This window comes from Corvus hawaiiensis, chromosome 6 (genome assembly GCF_020740725.1).
Source record: "Corvus hawaiiensis isolate bCorHaw1 chromosome 6, bCorHaw1.pri.cur, whole genome shotgun sequence".
NCBI lineage: Eukaryota > Metazoa > Chordata > Aves > Passeriformes > Corvidae > Corvus > Corvus hawaiiensis.
This window is the reverse complement of record NC_063218.1, coordinates 54,420,986-54,443,464: the sequence shown is the minus strand read 5'-3', so window position 1 is coordinate 54,443,464 and position 22,479 is coordinate 54,420,986. Positions and strand designations below refer to the sequence as shown.

The following is a 22,479-nucleotide window of genomic DNA, read 5'->3' as shown; positions in this document are numbered from 1 at the left end:
GGCAGCCATCCCCGTACGGCGCCAATGTGTCGTCACGGGCGCGGGGCGGGCGGTTGGATTTGAACGGGGCGGCGGTGACCGGGGAGCGGGAACCGGGACCGGGGACCCGGAAACCGGGATTCGGGAGCGGGGGTCCCCAAGCGGGAGGTAAGAGCGGCCGAGGGGCCCGGCGAGCGCAGGAAGCGGCGCGGGAGCGGCAGCGGCCGTTGCCAGGGGCCGGGGCGGGTGCTGCGGGGAAGGAGCGCGGGAGAAGGCGGGGGGAGGAGGTCGGCGCTGCCCCGGGAGCGGCCTCGGGATGGGCTGGATGGAAGGAGGGCTGAGGCGGTGCCACCTGCGGTGGGCGCGGAGCGTGTGGGGAACCCCCCGATAAGGGCGGCGCGGATCGATCCGAGGTAATTAACGTCTGGGGAACGTGTTAATGTGGTGTAATTAACGATAGAGGAGATTAATGTGGGGTTGGTGATTGATAAGTGATTGGCGCCTGGGCTGTGTGGGCGGCAAAGCGAGGGCGCGGGGACAAAAAGAGACGGAAAAAGAGACTATATGGGCTCATCCTAATGGGGAAAAGGTCGAGGAGGGGCGGGATGGGCGGTAGGAATGGTTTGAAGGGTTATGGAATGATTCTCGTGTAAAAAGGCGGGGGTCTTCATTAGCACAGCGACTCAGCTTGCCGCTCGTCCCTCAAGGATTGTAGAGGAATTTCAAGCAGGATTAAAGAACAGTTGAGGAAGGTGGTTGGGAAGTGAATTTCCCAATTTAATATCCCCAATAGCAGAGTGGTTAAGGCTTTTATAGCCCCAGGCTTATCTCCCCCAGCGATCTTCCCTGTCTCTCCCTTCTTTGTGTGTTCAATCTGACTGAAAGTGGGTTTAGATGGGGTATTGGGAAGAAATTGTTCCCTCTGTTAGGAAAATTAATTCACAACGCAAGAGTTTGTGTCCAAAAAGGAGACAGAGGGGTCCTGCAGCTTTAGTCATGAATTAAGGGAGAGGCCATGGGGTCTCTCAAATTGCTGGAGAACGCAGCCTCCTTTTTATCCTAATTTCCCTCTCCCCATTGGCTGAGGTACTTGAGAGGTACAGACTTTGCAAATCTCCTAATAGAGACCCTCTTCTAATGTGCACGGCCCTGTCCCCTCTTTTTCTTTGTATCTTAGTTCTCTAAGTCCAGGAATTTAGCAGGGCCTTGGATAAGCAACAGTTTGTGTCAGTAAGTAACATTCTCCTGTTGCTTAACTCACCTGTCAGTCCCTGGCTTAGGGAGACTCACAGTTTGTAAAAACACATTCCTCTTACTCCTTTCAGGAGGGTTTTAAGAAAATTGAGCCAGGCTCTTCTGGCTGTATCTAGAGAAGGGACAAGAAACAGCAGGCACAAGCTGAAATTCAGTTGAGAGGGAAAATGTCTTGTATGTGTCAGAGCTAACATTGTCTTGGATAAGGTTTGATCTCATTTATCTCCCAGCATTTACCAGAATCTTAACTTTAAATAAAAGGTCAATTAACCAGTAATACTTAAACTGTTAGCACAGCTGTTTTCCAATATACAATAGGAAATACATGTCAAATGTGAATATAACAGGAGAACATGGACTTGAGAGGCCTGTGTACTTCAGAGCATTTCTGTGACTAGAGAAGGATGGATAGCAAAAAACACAGCATCAAAAGCTAATAGCCAGGTGTGGGTTTATGCAGTTTTCCTACTGAGGTTCATTAATGGTTTTGAATTTTGGTGCTGTACTCTATAGGAAAAGCGCATCCTTCAGCAATGGACAAGATTTACACAGACTCTAACATGGAAAGGTGAGTTGGAACCCTCTGAAAATTTTACTGTGGTATAAATATTGCCCTTTAGAGGCAAAACTTTTCTTAGTGCACTTCAACATCCCTTGAATGAAGTGTGTTTTCCATTGTGAAGAAGACATGGGAGTTCCTTTGGTGTTTGGTGAGGGGATTTCATAGTGATGGAGTGTCAGGAGATGAACTGACCATGGATTGGGGGGGCAATCTGCTGAGTTTTCCAAAGCTTATTCTGGGAACCAGTGCTGAAATGATCAATCTGTTACAAGTACTTGTTTATTTAATTCCACACTTGTAAAAATAGCAGAGAAATCAATTTATTAACCTCAAAACCATGGCAGAACCGTTCAGGAAACACACCTTGGTGCAATTTTGTGCCCTCATACTGACGCCTGGAAATAGAACACAAATTTTTCCAGACAATATAATGATAATATAAAGGCAAACCTTCACTTGAAAGCTTTCAGGTACCCAATATGGCGAAAAATAGTGCCCCAGATTAGATCCTTACAATTGATAAAATCAGGCAATTAGAGTATCTGGCCAATATTGTTCAACTAGAGGAGTGGTTGGTTAGGTAATGTCCCACCCTGGGTTCTGCCCTCCTACCCTACCTTTTTTATGCCTGTGGTTACGTGGTGCCAAATAAAATGTCCTTGGAGAAGTAACAGGCAAGACATAACAGAATTTTAGGAATGTGTCAATAAGCACCTGTTCACTGTGGGAAGAAAGGTGGGAAAGTACTAGAAGTTACACCGAGGCACTTAACAGTCTACAAAGCTGCAAATACATGAAGATTACCTGAAAGCTAAAGACTTCAGGCATCAATACCTGTTTCTCTTTTTCCCCTGCAGTGATAACACAGAGCACATCAGAGGGAAGCGCCTGTCCTCCGTGAGTAACTTACAGCATTCCTCGAAATAAAACTGTGTGAGGGGCAAAAGAAGCCATGGGAAGCTCAAAGAGGAACTTGCTTTCTCTTGGGAATTGCAGAAAAGCATTCTAAAAGAGCCTGTTAGACTGAGAGGATTGACTAGGGCGCTGATGGCTCTTAGAAACTCTCTCCAGCCAAGAAACCAGCTCTTGGAGCTGCAGCTGATATCTCAGCTGTTGTGTTTTCTTTCAGATTTTAAAGGCTCCACGAAATCCTCTGGATGATCTGGGAAATGGGAATGAAATGACCCAGGTAGGTCTCCCAACCCCTTCCTTCCAATGCTCCCCAGTGCTTTGCTGATTAAACTGTGTCACTGGAATAAGGCAGGTGGTTTTAGTGCAGCATTTTTGATAATAATATTGAAACACCACTTTTGTTTGGTTTTGTGTTTCTTGGAGACCTGTGCCTGTCGTGGGTAGCAACCTGTTGTGTTCTTTATTGGCAGGACCTCCACGTAGAGAGACGCAGGAGGAGCTCGCGCAGGGTCAGCTTCGCCAACACCATCAAGTGAGGGAGCTGAAGGGTGCACACCTACGTCCCTTCCTTAGCCATAAAATGCAGGGAATAATCCCTCCCCCTAAAACTGTCCTCACTGGGTAATCACAAATGACTGCAAGCAGCAGCAAGATTGTTATATCGAGTTGGCTTGAACCCTGAGAGCCATTGTTCATTTTCTCTTCCCAGCTGAAGAAAAGCACAGTTCAGTGAAATTAATACAGTTGGGAATTTTTGTTTCCCATTCAATTTCCATTCATACATCTTAAGTGTCGTAATGGCATCCTCTCCCTGAAAAATACAGTTGGGTCCAGGACACTTCTGGCTTTTGTTATCTCGTTTCAGGACATGTAGAAAAGATTGAAATTAGTCCTGATTTTTTTTTTTTTTAATTTGCTTTTAGAGATGGTTTTGTGTTTTCAAAAACTGGTGTTTTTGTTCTTAGCTGCAGAGTCTTCCAGCGAGATCTTAAGAACAGCATGTCAGAGACAGAAAATACAGGTAGAACTCCTTTTTCTTTTCCTGACAGGGTTCCCAGATTCCCCAGACTATTAGCAACAAGATTTTAGCTTGAATTTAAGAAATCAGAAGTTTTCTGGTTGGGGAAGGAACAACATGGTCAGCTCTTTATCCTGGGCTGGCTGAAAACCCCTTAGCCACAGAGTTTTTGCTATGAGAAGACACATCAAGAGTGAGAACTTCAGAACATTCTTTTCTGGGCAGTTCACTCTTGTCTCAATGTTTTATTGAATCAGAATCATGTGGGTTGGGCAAAACCTTTAAGATAATCAAGTACAAACGTGATTATGCTTCTCACACTGTAATTTTGTTATTTTCTTATTTTTAGGGTGTTCAGCAGATGAGAAGGATGATACCTTGACTAATCAGTAAGTATCATGTCTGATAGATATTTGTTATTATTCAATGTTTATTACCAACCTTTTTTCTCAGAAAAAGATAAAGCATTAGTCTGGCCTCAAAGTTCTTGTAGATAAAACACAATGATGGGATCTGTAAAATTAAAATGACTTGGTGGTAAAATAACAGACTTTATATGTGAGAAGGGAATTTCATTGAACCATAGATTCTATGAAAAATAAGGAATTAATCTTTTCTTGTCATTGAAGAATTATAATGCCCCTGTATGTTAAACAGTGGTTTGTGGCAGAACAGTTAATTTCATGGGAAAAATAAGATTGTGACTCAAGTTAGAATATATTGAAGACAAATAAGCAGCATCTGGTGTCTGCTGCCCAGACCCACATGAGTTCTGCCACAGAATTCTGCACAACAAAATTCTCTGCCTCTTCAGTTTATTGATCAAGGCTTCTCTTTGAAACCCTTCAACAAACTGTTTCTCAAACCCACATTTTGTAGGAATGAAGACCCTGGGGCTGTTCCGTGTGAGATCACTGGTGAGTCTGGAAACAGATTTAATAACAAAATTACTCTGTTTATTTAAAGCTGCTGATTGTGTTTGAGTAATTTTAACATGCCTGGAGCAATCTCCCTGCCTTGGGAGAGCTCTCTCTGGATGGGCTTTGTCCCATGAAGTTGTTTACAAGGATCCTGTTATGGAAGTCTGGGTGGCTCTTCGAGGTGCTGAAGGGAGTAATGAAAATATTTTTCAGGATGTATTTGGATTTAGTTGTATTTATTTATTCAGTGCATTGATCTTCAGCTCTGTGGACAAAAAAATAAGCAAATAGCACAAAAACTGGAGTATTCCCTTTCTTTCCACAGGGATGAACACTTTGCTTCATGCCCCCATCCAGGCCTTGGGGCAGCAGACTGAGGTATGTGAAGGCTTTTAGTTTTTTGGTGCTAAAAATACCAGTGTCCAAAATAGATCACAAGAATTTGTGTAGTAAAGATTAAAAATGTTAAGTGCCTAAAAAATAAGCCTTTGTATTCACATAAAATTCTTCTGAAAGTATCTGTTTTGAAGTGTTTCCTAATCTGATAGGCATTAGACTGCAACATAAATAACTCTTGCTTCTGAAATTCCTCTGTAACTTCTCAGTAATTAACTAGTTCCTCCATTCTTCTCTTCTTTGCAAGCCTTCATGAGCCCCACTTTCTTTACTAATATCATATAAGTTTTTAAGGCAAGTATAGTGATCACGATTATTAATATGATCACAGTTATACTTTGCAAAGGTGAGGCCAGCTAACCAGTCAGAGAGAATCCAAATTCTTTAAATATTTCATTGAACTAGTTACTTCCTAATTCTGCCCTTAATTCTATGCTAGATGCAGCAACCAATTCTTATCTCATCTGATAATCTAATTTAGCAGTCACGTTTGGAATGTGCACACAACTAGGATTGTTGTTTAAATTCAAATAACCACATAAACCATGTTTATGTAATAGGTCTAAAGCTAATCTGTTTTGTAAGATCCCACACATTATGGAAGTTACATTCTGTAATTTGTCAAAATCTTGCACTAACTTTAAGACTACATTTTCCTTCCCAGAAATTAATGTAGTTTCTATTATTACTATGAACATGTAATTATTTATCATTTTCATCTGGATCTAATAAATGGTATTTCCCTAGAAGATCATATCCTATCCTAAAACAATAGGATTTGCATATATACATGAAAACTCCACGGTGTGGGTCAGAGTCTTGTCTGTGCTGTGTTTCACGTGTGGTTGCTGGTTTGGCCCACATGTGATGAACTCAGGGTTCAAGTCCTTCCACTTTGAGTGCAGTGTAGGTCACCAGGGAGATTTGATATGGTCCCTTCCACTTCTCCTGGATTGGGTTCTGATGCACACTGTATTTCTTGGTTGGAAAGGATGTACAGGCCAGTCTAGTCCCAATGATTTGTTGGTAACAATGTACCTTTTAAAACTTACAAGAGTTAATTTTAATGCTTCATAGGATATTGGGTTTGCTTTACCAGTCTGGTTTCAGGTTTGAGAGTAATCCTCACTGGTTTGGCAATCTCTGATCATCCAGGTGTCTCAGTTGCCCTGAGGGTTACAGGGTTACAGCATTCTCTGCCTCCTCTAAGATTTCTTCCAACTATTCTGATTCTTGTAGCATAAAAATCTTTGCTTTAAAGGCTTGTGATTCTGGTGTTTGAATTTGTATTTCCCCATCCTGTAAAGTTATTTGAACATCCAATTCTCCCAATAAATCTCTCCCCAACAAGGGGATTGGGCATTCAGGCATATATACAAATTGGTGTTTTCCCCACTGGTTTATTAATTTAAATAGTAATAGTTGTAAAAAAGGGCCTCTTCTCGTTCCTCCCTGTCGCACCCGCAATGCTTACAGGTTCTGAGCTAAGTTTTCCTTTTCGTGTATTCAGTGCTGAATAAGTTGTTCCTGTATCAATTAAAAAATATACCTTTTCATTCCCAGTAATAATGTAACCAGGGCTCAGGTGAGGATGATACCCCTGGTTCCTTCAGGGGGGTTTTTCATTTTCATTTGAGGTCTTGAGCCTGATGGCTTGAAGAGCCTGGTTTAGGTTCTTTGATTTCCCCTGACCTGGGGACACTCCCTTTTCCAATGTCCCCTTCCTTTACAAATTGCTAAATACACTTCAGCTACCAACTATCACAGCACAAACTGCTAAATCCATTTCAGCCACTAAATATCACAATACAATTGGCCAGATATACTTCAGCCACTAATTAATGCAAATTACTAAAGTACTTCTTTAGTCACCAATTATTATAATAATTAACCAATTGTTTCTGAGTGAGGGGGGTCCTGAGTCCTAATTATGGTTTCAAATACTTTAGCAACTCTGTCCAGGTCTTCCTTATAAACTCCTGCCACGTTTCTCCATGACATCAAATCCACTATTAAAAACAGGGTTACTGGACCATAATTCCCAACCACCTGCTGGAGGGGAGCCATCAGAACTTCCCTGGCATCTCCCCCAACATCTCCTTGCTGCCTTTTAGTGCAGCCTGCAATTGGACCAAAATCCTCCAATCCCCTAAAATGTTCTTTCTGTTGCAGTTCACTTTCCCAAGACTTCCTTGTGTGTCTATCCCTATTCCCCAGGGATTCATCATTCACCCTCCTCTTATTCTTTGCCACAGAGCAACCATCAGCTCTAAATCATCCTCCTCTTCTTCTCGCCTGCACTTTAAGCCCCTCTGTCCTGTGCTGCCACACAAAACAACACCTCTTTCAACCCTTTGCCTTTCTTTTCCTTTTCAAGTGTATAAGGAGCTTCATCCCACTTACTTTCCCTTCTGCAAAACAACATTAACTGCAATATGATATTATACTGTAATATGATGGATATACTGTGTCCATCCTTTGGCCACTTCTCTTGATCTTCCAGCGTGTAAAGTGGCCATCACTGATTGCAAACTTTTATAAGTTTTCCACGTGTGAGGGGATCACCCCCAATTTGTGGTCGAAATAGAAGGTGGAAATCATGTTGTAGAGAAATAGAAAATACTGATCCGTAAGTCTCAGTAATTGGTCTGTGCTTGCTAAGATGTGGCTAGATGGGAAGTGTGAGATGAGACACGTTGTTTCATTAAAAGCCATTTAAATACTATACATTTGAATAATTCAGTCATTGTCCTGTCCTTAAATATGTTACTGCTTATCAGGGAGGCCTGAAATCAACAGGTTGGGTTTTTTTAAAAAAAATTTATAGAGCTAAAACCTTAGGACTTTACATTAGTCAACATTAGTTGACTTCTGTTTCGAATAGAACAAAGCATTGGTCATTTGTTTTAAGTGTCAGTTGCTGAATTCTCCTTTTTTGTTGCTTTTCAGTGGCATGACGTGGACCACACTGCTCCAAGGACGGACAGACAGGACACCACCCTCCCCTTCTCAGAGGAGAACGAGATGGAGATGACAGCCAGTCATACAGCCATGATCTCACGGAACCTCAGAGCCCCCCAGCCTGACAGAACCGAGAAAATAGACCTCACCTCCTTCCTGGCCAAGTTAAACTCCAGCCAGGGGAAGGCAGAAAGCAGCAAGGAATTGAGTTTGCTCTCTGACCCCAGAAACCATCTGGGCCCATCTTTGGAACAGAAGGAAGAGGCCACTACTGTGAAAAAAATAGATTTCAATGAATTTCTGCTGAGACTGAAGTCAAACAATCCTGCTGAGGCACCTGACAAGGAGAATGTTTGCTGTGTCCCTTCCCAAGGCTCAGGAAACATGGCACAACTGTCCGGGGAGTTTGACTATTCCCATGAGCCGCTGGACACCTGCAATGTGACAAAAGTGTTTCGAGGCCGAGAAGGTGGGATGGAGATGACAAAATGTGAGGCAGCTGATGTTAGAATTCCATTCCCTGGCATTGGTGAGGCTCCACCAGAGCAGTGGGAGTGTGCGGATGTCACCGAGGTGTTTGCAGACAAGGGCATGGACGTGACAACCAGTCACACTGCCGAAGTGTCCTTCGCCCTCTCCACGGTCGGGAACCAAAGTCTCGACTTCCAAAAGGATTTCCCACCCACAGAGTTGGATAATTCTGTGTTAAGGAGAGCATCTAATCAGGACTTCAATGTTCAGCAGGAGTTTTGTGCAGACAGAAGAACAGCAAATGCTGAAGACAGAGGAGACCCCCCAGTGCTGCGAGTTGGGAAACAGGAGGCCAGGGCAGTGTCTACCATCCAGGGATCTGTTTCGTCTGAGACCGACTTCCGAGGGCACAAAACTGTTGTGTTTTCCGAGTGTGATGACATGGGAATGACTGGGAATTACAGAGACATCATCTGTAAGGCCAGCACCACAGAAAAGGACAGTTCATGCCATAAAACCTGTGAAAAGCCAGTGAGTACCAGCCCTCCGCTCACAGGGAGCAGATCACCGGCGCGTGGGGACATCCCAAGGCGTCTGGCACCTAGAGATAATCCTGCTGCTGGGCCCTATAAAACCAGTGCACTTGAACTGCCTTCAGCCTCATGTGGACACATGGAAAACATGTCCCAAGCTCGTGGTCCTGCTGCACCTAGCACTGGGTTTGGCCCATATACGCATTTGGGGGCTTGCGGTGTTTTGAAGAGCGGGTTTGATCCCTCTGCAAACCCCCAGCTTGTTTTTTCAGGTGAGAAGACAGTAATAATCACAGGAGAAGACATGGACTTGGTTAAAACTTGTGTTAAGGATGGTGGAAAGAATGTTGATAATGAACATCCCACTGCAGTGTTCACCTCTGTCACCTGCAAACCTCATTTCCTGGGTAACAGATCCACACCTTCCAATGTAACTGAGACGGAAGAAATGGAAATAACAAGATGCCACACTGTTGTCTTTGATGGTCAAAGCAGTGGGATAACAGCAGAACCGAAACAAATGCCCTGTAAAATCATTCCAAGAAAGAACCAGAGCAAAAATGTCACTGAGGGTGACATATTTGTGTATTCTGTAGATATGGACAAGGAAAATGTTGAAGTGAGGAGTATTGATGGGAATAATAAATGGAGCCAGGCTATGGAAAGGAATGCTCAAGATCTTCGGACGATAGTGGTTGATAAGAAACTTGGAAAAACCAACTTCCAGGCAAGTGGTCTGAGTTCCTGTGCCAAGAGCATGTGTTTGTTACAAGAGCAAAACAGAGGAGTCCATGAGAATGTTGTCACCAACACCAGTGCATCCCTGTCTTTGCAAAGCCGAGAAGTTGTGGTATCACAGCCTCTGGAAGACCTTCCAAGCGTCTCAGATTTCTGCACAAATGATGCAACAGGCGTGTTTTTGGGTGATCAAAGCATGGACATAACCAAAGCTCATCCTGCTGCCTTTGAGATTGCTCCTAGTAACAGTGAACAAGAATTCATGGATTATAATCAGAACAATGCATCCAAGCATCTGCAAAACCAGCCCTTCCCATTTTCCAGTCACCGTGGTGTGGATATCGTGAGTCAAACTCCAGCAATGGAATGTGGGGACTTGAAAATGAACACCAGTAAGCAAATTGTTACTGCTTTGGCTCCAAGTGGTTCATTTACTTTCAGTAACAATCCTGCTCCCTCTGGAATGAGAGGAAATGAACAGTTTGGGACAGTAATAGGAATAAATGCAGACAGCCAAAACTCAGAGAGGCAAGAGAAACCCCAGCCTGTGAGGGCAGTAAGCAAAGTATTGCCAACCCAAGGAGACTCTGACAGACATTTTTCCATGGGTAAAACAGGTTCTTCAAGAGAGGATTTAAAAACTCCTCCCTCAGCTCATGTGCTGCTCCGGAGGGGTGCAGAAGAGCCAGTGTGGACCAGGACATCTGAGGCACCCAAGGGAAGTTCCCAGTTGTCTTTGTTAGGAGAAAAGTCTGTTGTGTTTCCCCATGGTGAAAACATGGACATGACTGGCAGGTGTGTGGTGATGGTTCCAGATTACAGCATCAACATTGTTCTGTCACAAAACAAAGCAGCACCTGGATGCTTTGGTCAAGATGGAAATGAAACAATGTTCTTAGAAAAAGGGGCCACAGCAACAACGCCAGCGGAGCGGGGTGGGCAGGAGGCTGCTGCAGGTGGCAGCACCATCAGTTTTGCTCTGGCTCAGGATGTGGAGATCACCACAATTCACACGGCACAGCACAGACAGCCCATCCCAGCCATTCCTGCTGACAAAACCATTGTGTTTGCCCACGACCAGGAGGACATGGACATCACTGCATCCCACACTGTCACTGTCAGTAAGAACATCTGTGGATTTGAGGCCCAGCAGGTGCCCCACACAAACACCCAGCAGCTACCACAGCACATGCACAGTGGGTTGGTGCCCTGCAGAGGTGACATGGACTCCTCACAATATGCCACAAAACCTGAGGATAAGCCCAGCATTCCCTCTTCTGCTTTACCAGCCTCAGCATTTCCTAGTGAGAAAGGAGCTACCCAGGTCCCCAGTGGCACAACACCACATTCAGTTTATTCTGTCTCCCTTCAAGAAAGTACTGTGGATGTGGGGGTACCCCAGGATCATGGCCTTCCCATGGATAATTCTGTCTCTGTAAGCAGGGAGCAGGATCTCACATCACCAGAAAAACTGCAATCAAAGAGAATATCTTTCAAGTTCCCAAGTAAGGGCCCTGTGGATCACAGGGAAGAAAGTGGCAGTTTGGGATCCTGTGTTGCCTTTCCCATGCAGGGATCAGATCCTTGGAAGGGTCATCCATATACCCCTAGTACTCAGAGAAACCAGCTAGTGGAACAGGATTCATCTCAGTGTGGAGATTCAGATTTGGGCTTGGCTGGAGCAAACCCTGTTCCATCTGCTAGCAAGGAATCCAAGAAAAATGAGGAGCTGTCAGCTGAAGAGGAAGTGCCTCCAAAAGACTTTCAAATAACCTCTGAACAAACTAGGCAACCTTTGGTCAGTGATAGTCCAAGGGATCAGACTTATCCCACTCTTCCACCAGCAGTTTCAGGTATTTTAGATATTTGTTCAAAACTGAAGGATCTGAGAAGGAAATCTCTTTCCGTTTCCAAAACTGTTTCTTCTGACCAGTTGCCCAGTTCCTCAGCTCAGCCAGAGGATACTGTGAGGTTGGCAGAAAACGCTGTCAGTGAAGCAAATAACTTCTTTGATACCAAAAAACAGGAGAACACAGGTCTGGAATCTGGAGCTGATCCCATAGAAATAGTGCCTAAGGATGAATATCCAGGAATAAGTATCCCTCTGGGTATATTCCAGCCTAAATTACCAAACAAGAGAAATCGTGTTTCCAGTGCAGAAGACATAAATACAAAATCAGACAGAGCAGAAGCCCCAGTTCCAGCAAACAGCAGTGAAACCCCAGGTAACAAGTCCAGCAGGCAGAACTTCAGCCCTTTTCAGTTCATAGCAGAAGAATTTCTCCCTGTGTGCCTGGAGGAAATGGATTCCAATGAATCTGTCAGCTCTGAACTCATGGAAAATGCTTGGGATAATAAAAATAAAAAACAAATCCCCCACTCTGAAAAGGGTCCATCTGAAGAGACAAAAACTTGCAACACAAAAAGAGCTTTGGGACCAACTGAGGAGGATCTTCAAAGCCCCAAGAAGGCCAAGAGGGATGAACATGTGGATGCTGGGGCCTCTCAAGACTTGGAGGTGAGCCTGGTCCCTCACTGTAAGGATACAGGGAGCACTACCAGGGCTTAAGTTTTGGGGGGGGGTGTAAGTGGATCTGTTAGTAGGTTTTCTTGTTTTTCATAACCACCAGTTTGCTGTCACTCTCCTGTGTCATTCCCTGTGGTTTTCATTGTTTTGCCAAGTTACAAGAATCAGGTTGATGTGTGCAACATTCCTGTACCAGGCAAAACGGGCAGAATGAGGGATTTGCCAATTTTAAACTTCTCTGCATAGTATCCCTTTAATCCTTTCAAGGAACAGCTACAATAAACCACTGATCCAGTTAGATTGTTTCATATAACTATATTGATTTATTTTTTAAAATTTTGTTCATATTAGGTGACTTTTGATGTTGTCCCTCAGGACCAAGCAGAAGTTGAGGAAGGTGGAGAACCTCCAAATCTCTCAGCTAAAAGCCCCGCGTGTCCTCACGCCAGCACCAGCAGCTCCCTGGATTCTGTGAAGGCTGACACAGAGTTAACACGTAAGAGACCATTTGTGATAAGAGTCCCAAACCTTGTGTTCTTTGCCCTGTAAGATTGTTATTAACTCCACCAACATCCCCCCACACACACACTTTCTATTTTGTTTTCCCAGTCCAGCGCAGCAGTCAGGTGGAGTCCCAGCTTCTCACAGACAGCATTTGTGAAGAAAATTTATGGGAGGTATGGACACAGCTGGACGACAGCAACCTCTTGTCTTAACAGGAAAAAAATCCTGTGTGCATACACCACTGAACATTCGGTCTTGAAAAATGGACTTACTTGTATGTTTTTCCTCAAATGTACAGAAATTTCAGAGTGGTGCTATCACGGTTGGGGAGTTTTTTACCCTTCTTCAAGTCCATGTTGTGATTCAGAAGCCCCGGCGCAGCCAGCTTCCAGCCAGTGTGAGTGGAACAATATAACTGACCTTAAATAATACTCCTTTGTTGTTTTGGGTTTTAATTTTTAGCAATTCAAACATCTTTAAATGAAAACCGGAACAGATTTCTATCTCCTCACTAAATACCATATATTCAGGATTTCAGGGTTACTGTTCTTGGATAAATATGCTAATTCTTGCTTTTTTAACTTGTTTTAAGGACAGTCAATTCGGAAGTAAGAATTAGAAGCTCAGTCTGATCTTTCCACTTTATCTTCTTGCTGTGTCCATCAGCCACTACTGCCTGCAGCTACTCTGCACTCCTCCTGCCTGTTCTAGTCTCTCCTTTGGAAATGCTTCACCATGACATTGCTGCTCTTTATTTCCTCACCTGAAGGAAGGGGAAGAATTAAAGAACAGAAGTCTGACTTCTAAATCCCTTCCATTTTTATTTGAAATGCTCTCCCAGCTTAGCTGCAGTTTACTTTACAAATTTATTCATACTGAGTTGTCTCTAAATAGTCATCAGGCTTAGTAATGCTGCTACTATGCACTAGTGACTGGTAAAAAACTGCCACCACCCCCACAAAAGCCCCTGAAAACTCTCTCTGAAGGAGTGGAAGTAATTGATGTCAGTTATTTACGAGCTTTACTATACAGGAAGCTTTCTGAAATACCTCCCCTCATATTTATTTGAGGAATAAAGCTCCATAAGGCTTCCCTAAGACTTGGGAGCTTGATTCTGAATTAAGGATAACTTTGAATTAAGCATTGTTTTATTGGGGAGCACTCTTGTTACCTGCATAACACACACATGTTTTCAAGGCTTCATCTAAAAGGGAGTGAACCTCTTTCAGTAATACTTAATTTCATTTTTTTGAGCCCTAATGATGAGGCACATATCCCAAAAGGAAGCCTATGCTCCGGCGTGAGGAAACACAAGGCGTGAAAGCAGAATTGAATTGATTGGAAGTTACTATTTCTGAAAAATATGGATTTTTTTTTTTCCTTTTTCTTCCTACTTTTCCCTGTGTTTTTTTCCCAGTGTGCAGTCAGTGCACCTCCTACTGCAGAAGATCTCATCTACAGCCAGTACGTTCACCGGCCCAAGCTGCGGATTTATGAGGAGGATTGCCAGGACCTGTCTCGGAAAACAGTGGAGTGAGTGGTTTTCCAGTCACACAGTTTATCAGTAATTCATTTTTTCAGCTCTGGGTGCATGGAAATGGCCTGAAGAAAGTTAATACATTACATATAGGAAAAGTAAAAATATAGTTAGTAGTTTATTACAGATTTAGAAATGAATTGTACAAATATCAACGTGCTGCTTTATGTGGTCAATGCAATTGTAACAAGACTTTCAACTTTTTTTTCTCCATATTTCAGGTTAAAACCACATGTGAGTGTCCTTGATCAGCCCCTGGTGAACGTGATCAGGAGTTTGTGGGAAGTAATGAGAACCTGCACTGATGAAGAGGTAATGCTGTATGGAGATAATATATGTAATGAAGAAGTGAGGATAATTTATTTAATTCACATCAAATAAGAACCAGAATAGTCACAAAATAACAGCAGGTGAAACAAGGCAAAATATTTTCTCAGTGGTAAACTGCTGAGAACTTCCAGCATGTCAGGAGAATGCAAGGAAATGTGTCCTTTGAAATATATTAAAGGGGAAAGAAATGACCCACAGTTACTGCATATAAAACCCAGAAAATTAATAAAAGCATCCCACAAGAATTGAGAAGGTGGATCAAGAGATTTTGTTTTCTGCTTTTCGAATGCCAAGAATAAAGATCTACTCCTTGAAAATAAAGAGTCAAAATTGATTGGAGACACAGTGTTTTCCATAATTCATCATTAGTTTGGCATAGGATATCACTGAGGTTGGGTGGTGAGCTAGAGTCAGGAAGGATTATATTTCCATTCGCTTTCTCTTCTGTATTTCCCATTCATCACAGCTGAGTAAGTTTGGAGCAGAACTGAACAAGATGAAATCCTGTTTCACCAAGGAGGCTAAAATCTTGTCTCATAATGAGAAGGAGACATTGTACAGGAAACTGCTGCAGAGTGCTGAGGTAAGGAGCCTCAGGGCTGCAGGCATTTGCCTTTAAAAAGTCACTTCTACCACATTTCTTGTCTTTAAATGTGTAGGAGCTTAATGATTTTAAGTGTGTACTCTCATGGAAGTTTCTTTCTTATAAATACATTTCCCTTTTATTTGTATGCAAATACAACACTGGGACAGTGACTGATAGTGACTTTCTTGCAGTCACACTGTAGGAACCTTCTGCCTAAGAGTTTTGATGATTAACAGTGAAAAATGGGAGTATTAAAGGAAACACCGTCAAAAATTAGCTCTGTATACTGCAGCAATGCCAGTGTTAGTAAGTAGGTAAGTAGTATTAGCAAGTATTTAGGAAGCAATTCTTCCCTGAGAGGTGCTGAGGCCCTGGCACAGGTTGCCCAGAGAAGCTGTGGCTGCCCCTGGATCCCTGGAAGTGTCCAAGGCCAGGTTGGATGGGGCTTGGAGCAAGCTGGGATAGTGGAAGATGTCCCTGCTCGTGGCAGGGCATTGGAATTGGATGATCTTTGAAGTCCTTTTCAACCCAAACCGTTCAGGGGTTCTCTGATAAGTGACAAGGAAGTGCACAAGTAATGCATTGACAGGGATCAAAGATGTGTATTTATAAAAGCTCTAGGGATTTATTTATTTCCATGTCTTATCCCTCACTAGGGAGATTCAGTGAGCATTCAGTAATTTCTTATTATGGGCTACTGCCCCACTGTTTGTCAGTTGCCTCTTCCCTCTAATGACAGATTTCACTAGCTGCTTTAATTAATTAGCAAGCAAAGAGCCCCGTGGTGATCCCAGAAGAAAATTCAGGTTTTAAAATAATATCACTGACTCAATTACAATTTTCCCATCTTAGGAACAATACAGAAAGCTCCAGTCAAGAATAGAAAAGGTGGATGACCAGACAAAGGAGGTAGAGAACTCCGTGGTTGCTCTGGAATCAGGTGTGTGTTTCCAAACAGGTGACCAATATGCTGCTTTCTCTTTTTTCTGCAGAGCTGCTGTTTAAAAGGTCAGTTCAGGATTCTGTGTGGTTGTTTGATACAAGCTGCAGTCAGAACTTGGCATTACTATGTAATGATGCTCTGTAGTTTCAATTCTTTATCTCCAATGCCTTAAGCAGAAATCAAATTGCACAGCAGCAGCTCTAAAGCAGTGCAATAAAACGAGTTTTGCAAGTTCATATCACTTTTTGAGGTTTTTAGTAGATACTTTTCCATATTTTTGTATATTTTTTTTAGTTAACTTCGAAGTGTTGAGATTTCTAGAGCCCACAAACCAACAAAATTAACTCTAAGTATTGAATCTGGGAGTTCTGCACAGACCTGACACTTCTTTCCCACAGATTCTTTTTGGGATGAAGAGGAAGCCACCTGCAGTGCTGGAATGGCAGGAGGGCAGAATGTACAGAAAGGTAATGGAACCAGCTGAATGCACTTTTTGTCTGGTGTTTTAGAATGTGGAGAGGGTGATACTCAACCCCCACCCTGAGGGATTTAGACACTGCTGCTCTTTCCTGCATTGCACATAGCTAATTACATAGGGGTTAAAGAATGAAAAGGACTGGTTTTTCCCTGGAAAAAGGGAATTTAGAACTTGCTACCTGAAGAGTGTGTGCTGGCTGTCATATTCAGTACTTTAATTGTCCAATAATTATAACCTTTAACTCGGTAGGAACAGTGAGCGCACAGCAAATTAGGGCTTCCAAATTAGGGCTACTCTTTTCTCTCATTCTTTTCCTTTTCTTTCCTTTTTTCCCTTTGCTTTAGAATTGCAAAGCATCACAGCCCAAGAAGAGGAACTTCTGAGGTAAGATGTCAAAGAGGATTTAAGAATCAGGTGCACTCTCTGTTTTTAGAGGGTTGGTCTGTTTTTAACCACTGTACCACATCCCATGGGATTGGTTTATCCTTGCAGAGAACTGTCAGAGATGGACGCTGAGGATGAGCGTGATTTGGCTGAGATGGAGGAGCTCAAGAAGACTGAAAGGGTCTGCCTGGAAATCCTGAAGAAATATGAGTAAGGAAAACACCTCCAGGTTTTAATTTTTAGTAGCTATTTCTGGGGCCTCATATGTACATGAATGTGTTTGGGTTTGGTTTTCCTTGTTATTTGATGTGGGAGATCTTGGGATGCCCATCTCCTTGCAGCCTAAGGTAGGCAATAAAGCCTTGGAGAACTTCCATGTGTGAGGCAGTTATTCCATTAGCAGCTTTGCAGTGGTACTCTGTGTTCAGGGTTTCTACATCCAACTCTTCTTCAACCCCAAAATTGACATTTATATAAAATTTATAGTAATATGCTTGCATTCCCAACAGATTCTTATATTCTGTTAGAATATAAGAATGTTTGGCATTGGAAAATTTCATTGGTGTATGATGTGGTAAGAGCTGCAAGTGCATTTAATACTCTCATGTTTGTCTCTCACAAAGTTGTTTTGAATTGATTGGTTGGTTGGTTGAAACTTGCGGTGATGGTGGGGTTTTTTTTTCCCTGTTTCAGCTTCACTGAGTGGGAGTTGATGGAATGGAGTGAGCAGCAAGCTGTCTTTAATTTTCTTTATGATTCTGTGACACTCACAGTTGTGTTTGGACCCCCAGCAGGTGAGTCACAAAATGGGTAGATTTGTGTTTTATGAATTTGAAATGTTAGAGAATAGAAACTATTAAAATATCCATATTTTTAAAGATTTGCTGAAGGGAAATAGTAAATAGAAAATATACTACAGTGTGTAAGCTGAGAGAGGTAGCTTTGAATATGTTTTTCATATGAAAATTCAGAAATGTATGTAATGCATGGCTGTTTCTGAAGATGAAGAGCTGTAACTCCAGAACTAAGCATGGAAATAACTGGGGTTTTTAAACTTTCTTTCTCAGATGGTGAGTTTTTCGCTGCACGTCCTTCCAGAAGCATCATTAGCCTGGACTTTGAATCCTTCCTGGATGGTGAGATTTTTGAGTAGTGTGAAAGTAGCAGCCCTGCTAATCTGTTGTTGGGAAGACTCGAAATGTGTGCTTTATCTTCTAATGCTTTATGGAATGGCTTTTCAAAGATTTCTGGTTTTCTTTTGTGTTGCAGAGGAACAAGCTCCACCCTCCTCGTGTTTAGTCCAAAGACTCCTCTTCCAGTTTATTGAAAGTCAGGGAAGCTGGCAGGAAAAGTGTCCCACACTGCACTACTTGCCCCAGGTAACATTCCAGGGAAACTCTGAAGACTCTGAAACAAACCCAATTATTATTTTCTGCCACAGAGAAAATAGAGCTGAGCTGAGAACCAAAGTACCTTAATGAAAGCTTCAGGAATGCAACCCAAAATCTGCTTCAGGAATATTCTGAGGTATCAGGGGAAATACCTGTCTCTGAAGGCAGGAGTCCTAAAAGGTGGAGTTTATTAAAAAAAACTTTTTTTCCCCCGGAAAAAAAAAAAATTGAGCTCAAGGCCATTCTGCCTCCTAAAGAATGTAGGTTTAAATTGCCAAGGCAAACTTCTGTGTTCCTGGGTGACTGTGGACCTGTTGGCAAAGCTGAAAGGACAAATTTAAAGCAAAAAATGTACATTTGTTATACTTGTACAATTTCATTTTTCCATCCAAACTGAGGTAGCAGTTAAACCATTTCTATTTTTTGTACTTTCTAGGATGAGCTGTGTGTTCAAGCATCACGTGGTCACCCCTTGAGTGCTGATGTTGCTTTTCTGATTGCCCCCCCAGGCTCTCTTTGACATCTCCTTGGTGGTGAATCGCTGCAAGATCTTGGGAGAGGAGTTGGAATTTCTGGAGAGGTGGGGTGCAAAATTCCATCTCCTGGAGACAGATGTCAAAAACACTGAGTGAGTAAATTTAGATAATTTAGTGGTGGGATTGTTGGGGTGTCCTGTGCAGGGCCAGGAGCTGGACTTTGATGATCCTTGTGGGTCCCTTCTGACTCGGGATGTTCTGTGATTCTATAAGATGGTGTGCACAGTAGCCTTAAGAGGGAGTTTCTAGATAATCAGAAGCAAAACACTGAGGTAGTTTCAATTTGGTTTTCTTAAAAGCTTTGGTTTACTTAAAAGCTATTTTTAAAAACAATTTCTTTTCATACAATTGCACTGTAGTGTCCCAGTACATGGAAATTAAGCTGTTCATGGGTTCCTCGATTTTATGACTATTAGACAACTTCTCCTTCCTTGCTGTTTTCCTGCTCAACTTGCCTTTCTTAAATATTTAGGCCAAATTGTAGCAATGCAAAGGAAACAGAGCCAAGAGTTTACCTGTAGCTTAGGGCTTTGTTTCCTTTAATCTTGCGTTTGCCTCAGTGTAGGAACCCAGAGTGCCGAGAATATTTCTCTGCCTGTTTTTAAGGGTTCTTACTCCCCTGAACAACACTGTTTTAGTCTCCAACCTTGGAAAAAATTACCAACAATCAGACAAGAACTAGAAAATACAGTGGTGTGAATTAGGTGATAGACTACTATGTAAGATTGTCACAGGGTGAAAAATTTAGAGGTTTTGGGCTTCTCTTTGTAGTAAATAGGCAAGAGTAAAAAATACCAAAATGGAGGATTGTTGTTGTTCTCTAAACCTTCTTCTCCTTCTTCTACTACTCCATGTTCTGCAGTAAAAGTAATTTGGGATGATTGGATAGAGAATTCCGCACTTCCTGCCCGTGTTACTGAATAATTGGTAGGAAAGTGAAAATAATGTATGTTTTTAGTAATTATTGGTTAAAATATCTTTAAAAGGCTGTGTAAATCTTGATAGAGAGACTTCACTCCTGCTTTCTGTGCTCTATGCTGTACCTGGGTCACGCTAGTGGCTCTGTTCCTCTGATAAGGCTTAATAAACAGCTCTCTGGAAGCATTGAAAATCAAGGAAAAGTCTCGGTTTATCTTTGAAACTCCTTGCAAGGACTTTCAGCAAATTCTCTCCCATCAGGAGGGATTTGATTTATGGCACAGTTCAGTGTCACCTCAGCCAAGCAGAATCAGTCACGGAAGGAGGGGTGCACTGAAACTGAAGTTTACTTTCTTTACTTTCCATTTTCCATTGCTACTTCCCAATTTTTTGGCATGTCCCAGTGGTACAAGACAAATACAATTTCACCTCATCCTTCCATTATTGATGCATATCTTTAATTAAGAAGTGCCCAATTATTAATTTGCTCTGCCCTCCTTGGTGCTGTTCCAGAGGTTATTCTAATTTTGTAGTTCCCTTTGCAAGAGTGCCAAAAGTGCCATGGAACTGGAGGCAAATAAGTCCTACTTAAAACATTAGGAAACCTTAACTACCTGGGAATGTTTTATGGTAACTAGAAAACATATTTTTAATCTCTATTCTCCCATAATTTCTGGATGGTTCTGTGAATTACGTGTGCGTTAACTTTTTCTGTGGGAGAAGTTGGGGGTTTGCTTTCCAAAGTGTTGATAAAGTGTGAAGGATCTTTTTTATCTTATTCCTGAAGTTCCTGTGGGTCTGTGCTGGATCTCTTTAAAAGTTACTGCGCTTGTTGCATCAGTGACATTCTGCTCCTGGCACTAATTCCAAGGTGGAAGCAGCTCATTTGACTGTTTTGCATGGATCTTTGTGTTTATTTCCACAGGGTGAAGCTTGTGTTCTCCTCTTCCGTGGCTTTTGCAAAGTTTGAGTTGTCTCTGGCTCTCTCTCATGACTACCCATCTGCTGCACTTCCCTTCAGTGTCCAAACCCACATTGGGAATATCGGGTGAGCTGACAAAGCACCGCTGCATGTGACTCCGTTCTGAATTAGGGATGGGGGATTGAACCCTCGGGATCCTCTCCAACACATGTGATAATTTTATCTTCCCCAGGGAGAAGGAAATTGCTGCTGTTCTCTCCAGTGTTCCAGTTGGTCACCACTATCTGCAGAGAATTGTCTTCTCGATCCATCAGAATCTGCTCCAGGGTCCCAGATGATCCACTGGATCCACGGGCAGGACTGAAGCAGTCAGAATGGGTAGTCTGTGAATTTAGTCTTATGAGAATTCCAGCTGTGTCTCCCTGCAATGGGAATGCTGTTACCCACTCAGCTCTAGTATTCCTGCCTATTTAGTATACTTGTGGCTTACACCAAGTAGAATGCTTGGTGTAGGCCACAAGTTTTACAAAAGCAGGGGTGTCTGAAGAGGAGGAGAAGGAAATTCCTACGTCCTTTGTAAGTTCAAGGTGTTCTCTCAGTCACTGGTGGTCATTCCTGGCCCAGATAGTCATGATTGGATAGTCATTCTTAGCATGGATATTCTTCTGCCATAGCCCATTGATTTTGTCCTGGGGTAATTTACAGAGCTCTTGGACGAAGCAATGATGAGTGTTCTCTAAATTATTGCAACTGGAATTTACTTTCACTGACGTTATTTCACTACCACATGCAATTTAACAGATTCCACCACGTCTGGTGTTTATCCATTGCCTGGGACCCCTCCCAGGCCAGACACTATATCCCTGCATCTGATTAATTAACCAGTTAACCTGTAGCAATTAATCCGGTCACTAAAGTCAGAAATATTTTTGGAATTAAGGCTAAAAATCCCTGTGCTTGCCCACAGGCTCCGGGATGCAACAGCCTCAAAGCCGTCACTGTGATTCTCTGGCTGAAGTTAGTTCTGACACTCATTGTCTTAGTCCAGCACTATCTCTGGGTGCTGGGACACTGTCCCAGTTTGGAATGCCGTGGAATTTTAGCAAGGAGACTGAACTCCTAAAACCTGGGAGTGTCTGTGAGCTCTAGCTTGGTTTTGTGTATATTTTGTGTATTATGTGGGTCTTGCTGTTGGAACTGATCTCACCCTGACCAAGCCAAAGCACCAGCTTTGGCTCAGCTCTCAGTTCTGCAGCTGCAAATCTTGGTACCCTGTAAAATATGTTGAATTTAAAAATGTTTTCCTGTATTTTAGTGTTTATATATTTTGTCTTTTTACAAAGTTTGCTTCTGTATGAAAAGTGGAAGTTTAATAAAGATTGGATTTATCGCTCTTCCTGCTTCAAAGGGAGATTATGGGCTGCTCTATTTAAACTGGTGATTGAAAATTCAGTGCTAAATTCAATTCAAAATATTGGAATAATTATGTTAAATACTTGGGAAGGCTTTTCACAGTATGATTTTTTTTCCCCTTGCCTTTCCTAGTGCTAGTTTTCTATGTCCTGGCTTTTCACAAGAATTTATTGTATTTTAATTTGGAAGATAGCACCCAAATCATTCTCAGCTTAGGTCCTATACTTGGAATTTTGAATTTCCCCAGCCCATTCTCCATGCATTAG

General features: G+C 42.5%; 1 protein-coding gene across 2 annotated transcripts; it reads left to right on the top strand.

Annotated features, from left to right (window-relative positions):
- Positions 1–78: 78 nt before the first annotated feature.
- Positions 79–22,209, top strand: KNL1 (kinetochore scaffold 1). 2 transcript variants are annotated; one of them, XM_048308245.1, is made up of 26 exons: positions 79–147; positions 1,747–1,801; positions 2,653–2,692; positions 2,925–2,984; positions 3,178–3,239; positions 3,673–3,728; positions 4,075–4,114; positions 4,605–4,642; positions 4,971–5,023; positions 7,991–12,262; positions 12,623–12,767; positions 12,881–12,948; positions 13,074–13,172; positions 14,193–14,308; positions 14,534–14,624; positions 15,109–15,225; positions 16,081–16,168; positions 16,570–16,638; positions 16,994–17,033; positions 17,142–17,243; positions 17,727–17,827; positions 18,101–18,169; positions 18,303–18,412; positions 18,934–19,052; positions 20,804–20,926; positions 21,033–22,209. In XM_048308245.1, the coding sequence occupies exons 2-26, from the start codon at positions 1,767–1,769 to the stop codon at positions 21,136–21,138; spliced, it is 6,219 nt and encodes a 2,072-aa protein (XP_048164202.1). In that variant the 5' UTR covers positions 79–147; positions 1,747–1,766; the 3' UTR covers positions 21,139–22,209. The 2 variants fall into 2 exon arrangements, with proteins under 2 accessions (XP_048164202.1, XP_048164203.1); XM_048308246.1 differs by lacking the exon at positions 79–147 and adding an exon at positions 311–392.
- Positions 22,210–22,479: the final 270 nt, after the last annotated feature.

Coding starts and splice junctions, on each gene's coding strand:
- KNL1 (XM_048308245.1), top strand. CDS start 1,767: ATGGACAAGATTTACACAGACTCTAACATGGAAAG. Junction 18,170..18,302: donor CTTTGAATCCTTCCTGGATG/GTGAGATTTTTG, acceptor TTTGTGTTGCAG/AGGAACAAGCTCCACCCTCC. Junction 18,413..18,933: donor CACTGCACTACTTGCCCCAG/GTAACATTCCAG, acceptor TTGCCCCCCCAG/GCTCTCTTTGACATCTCCTT.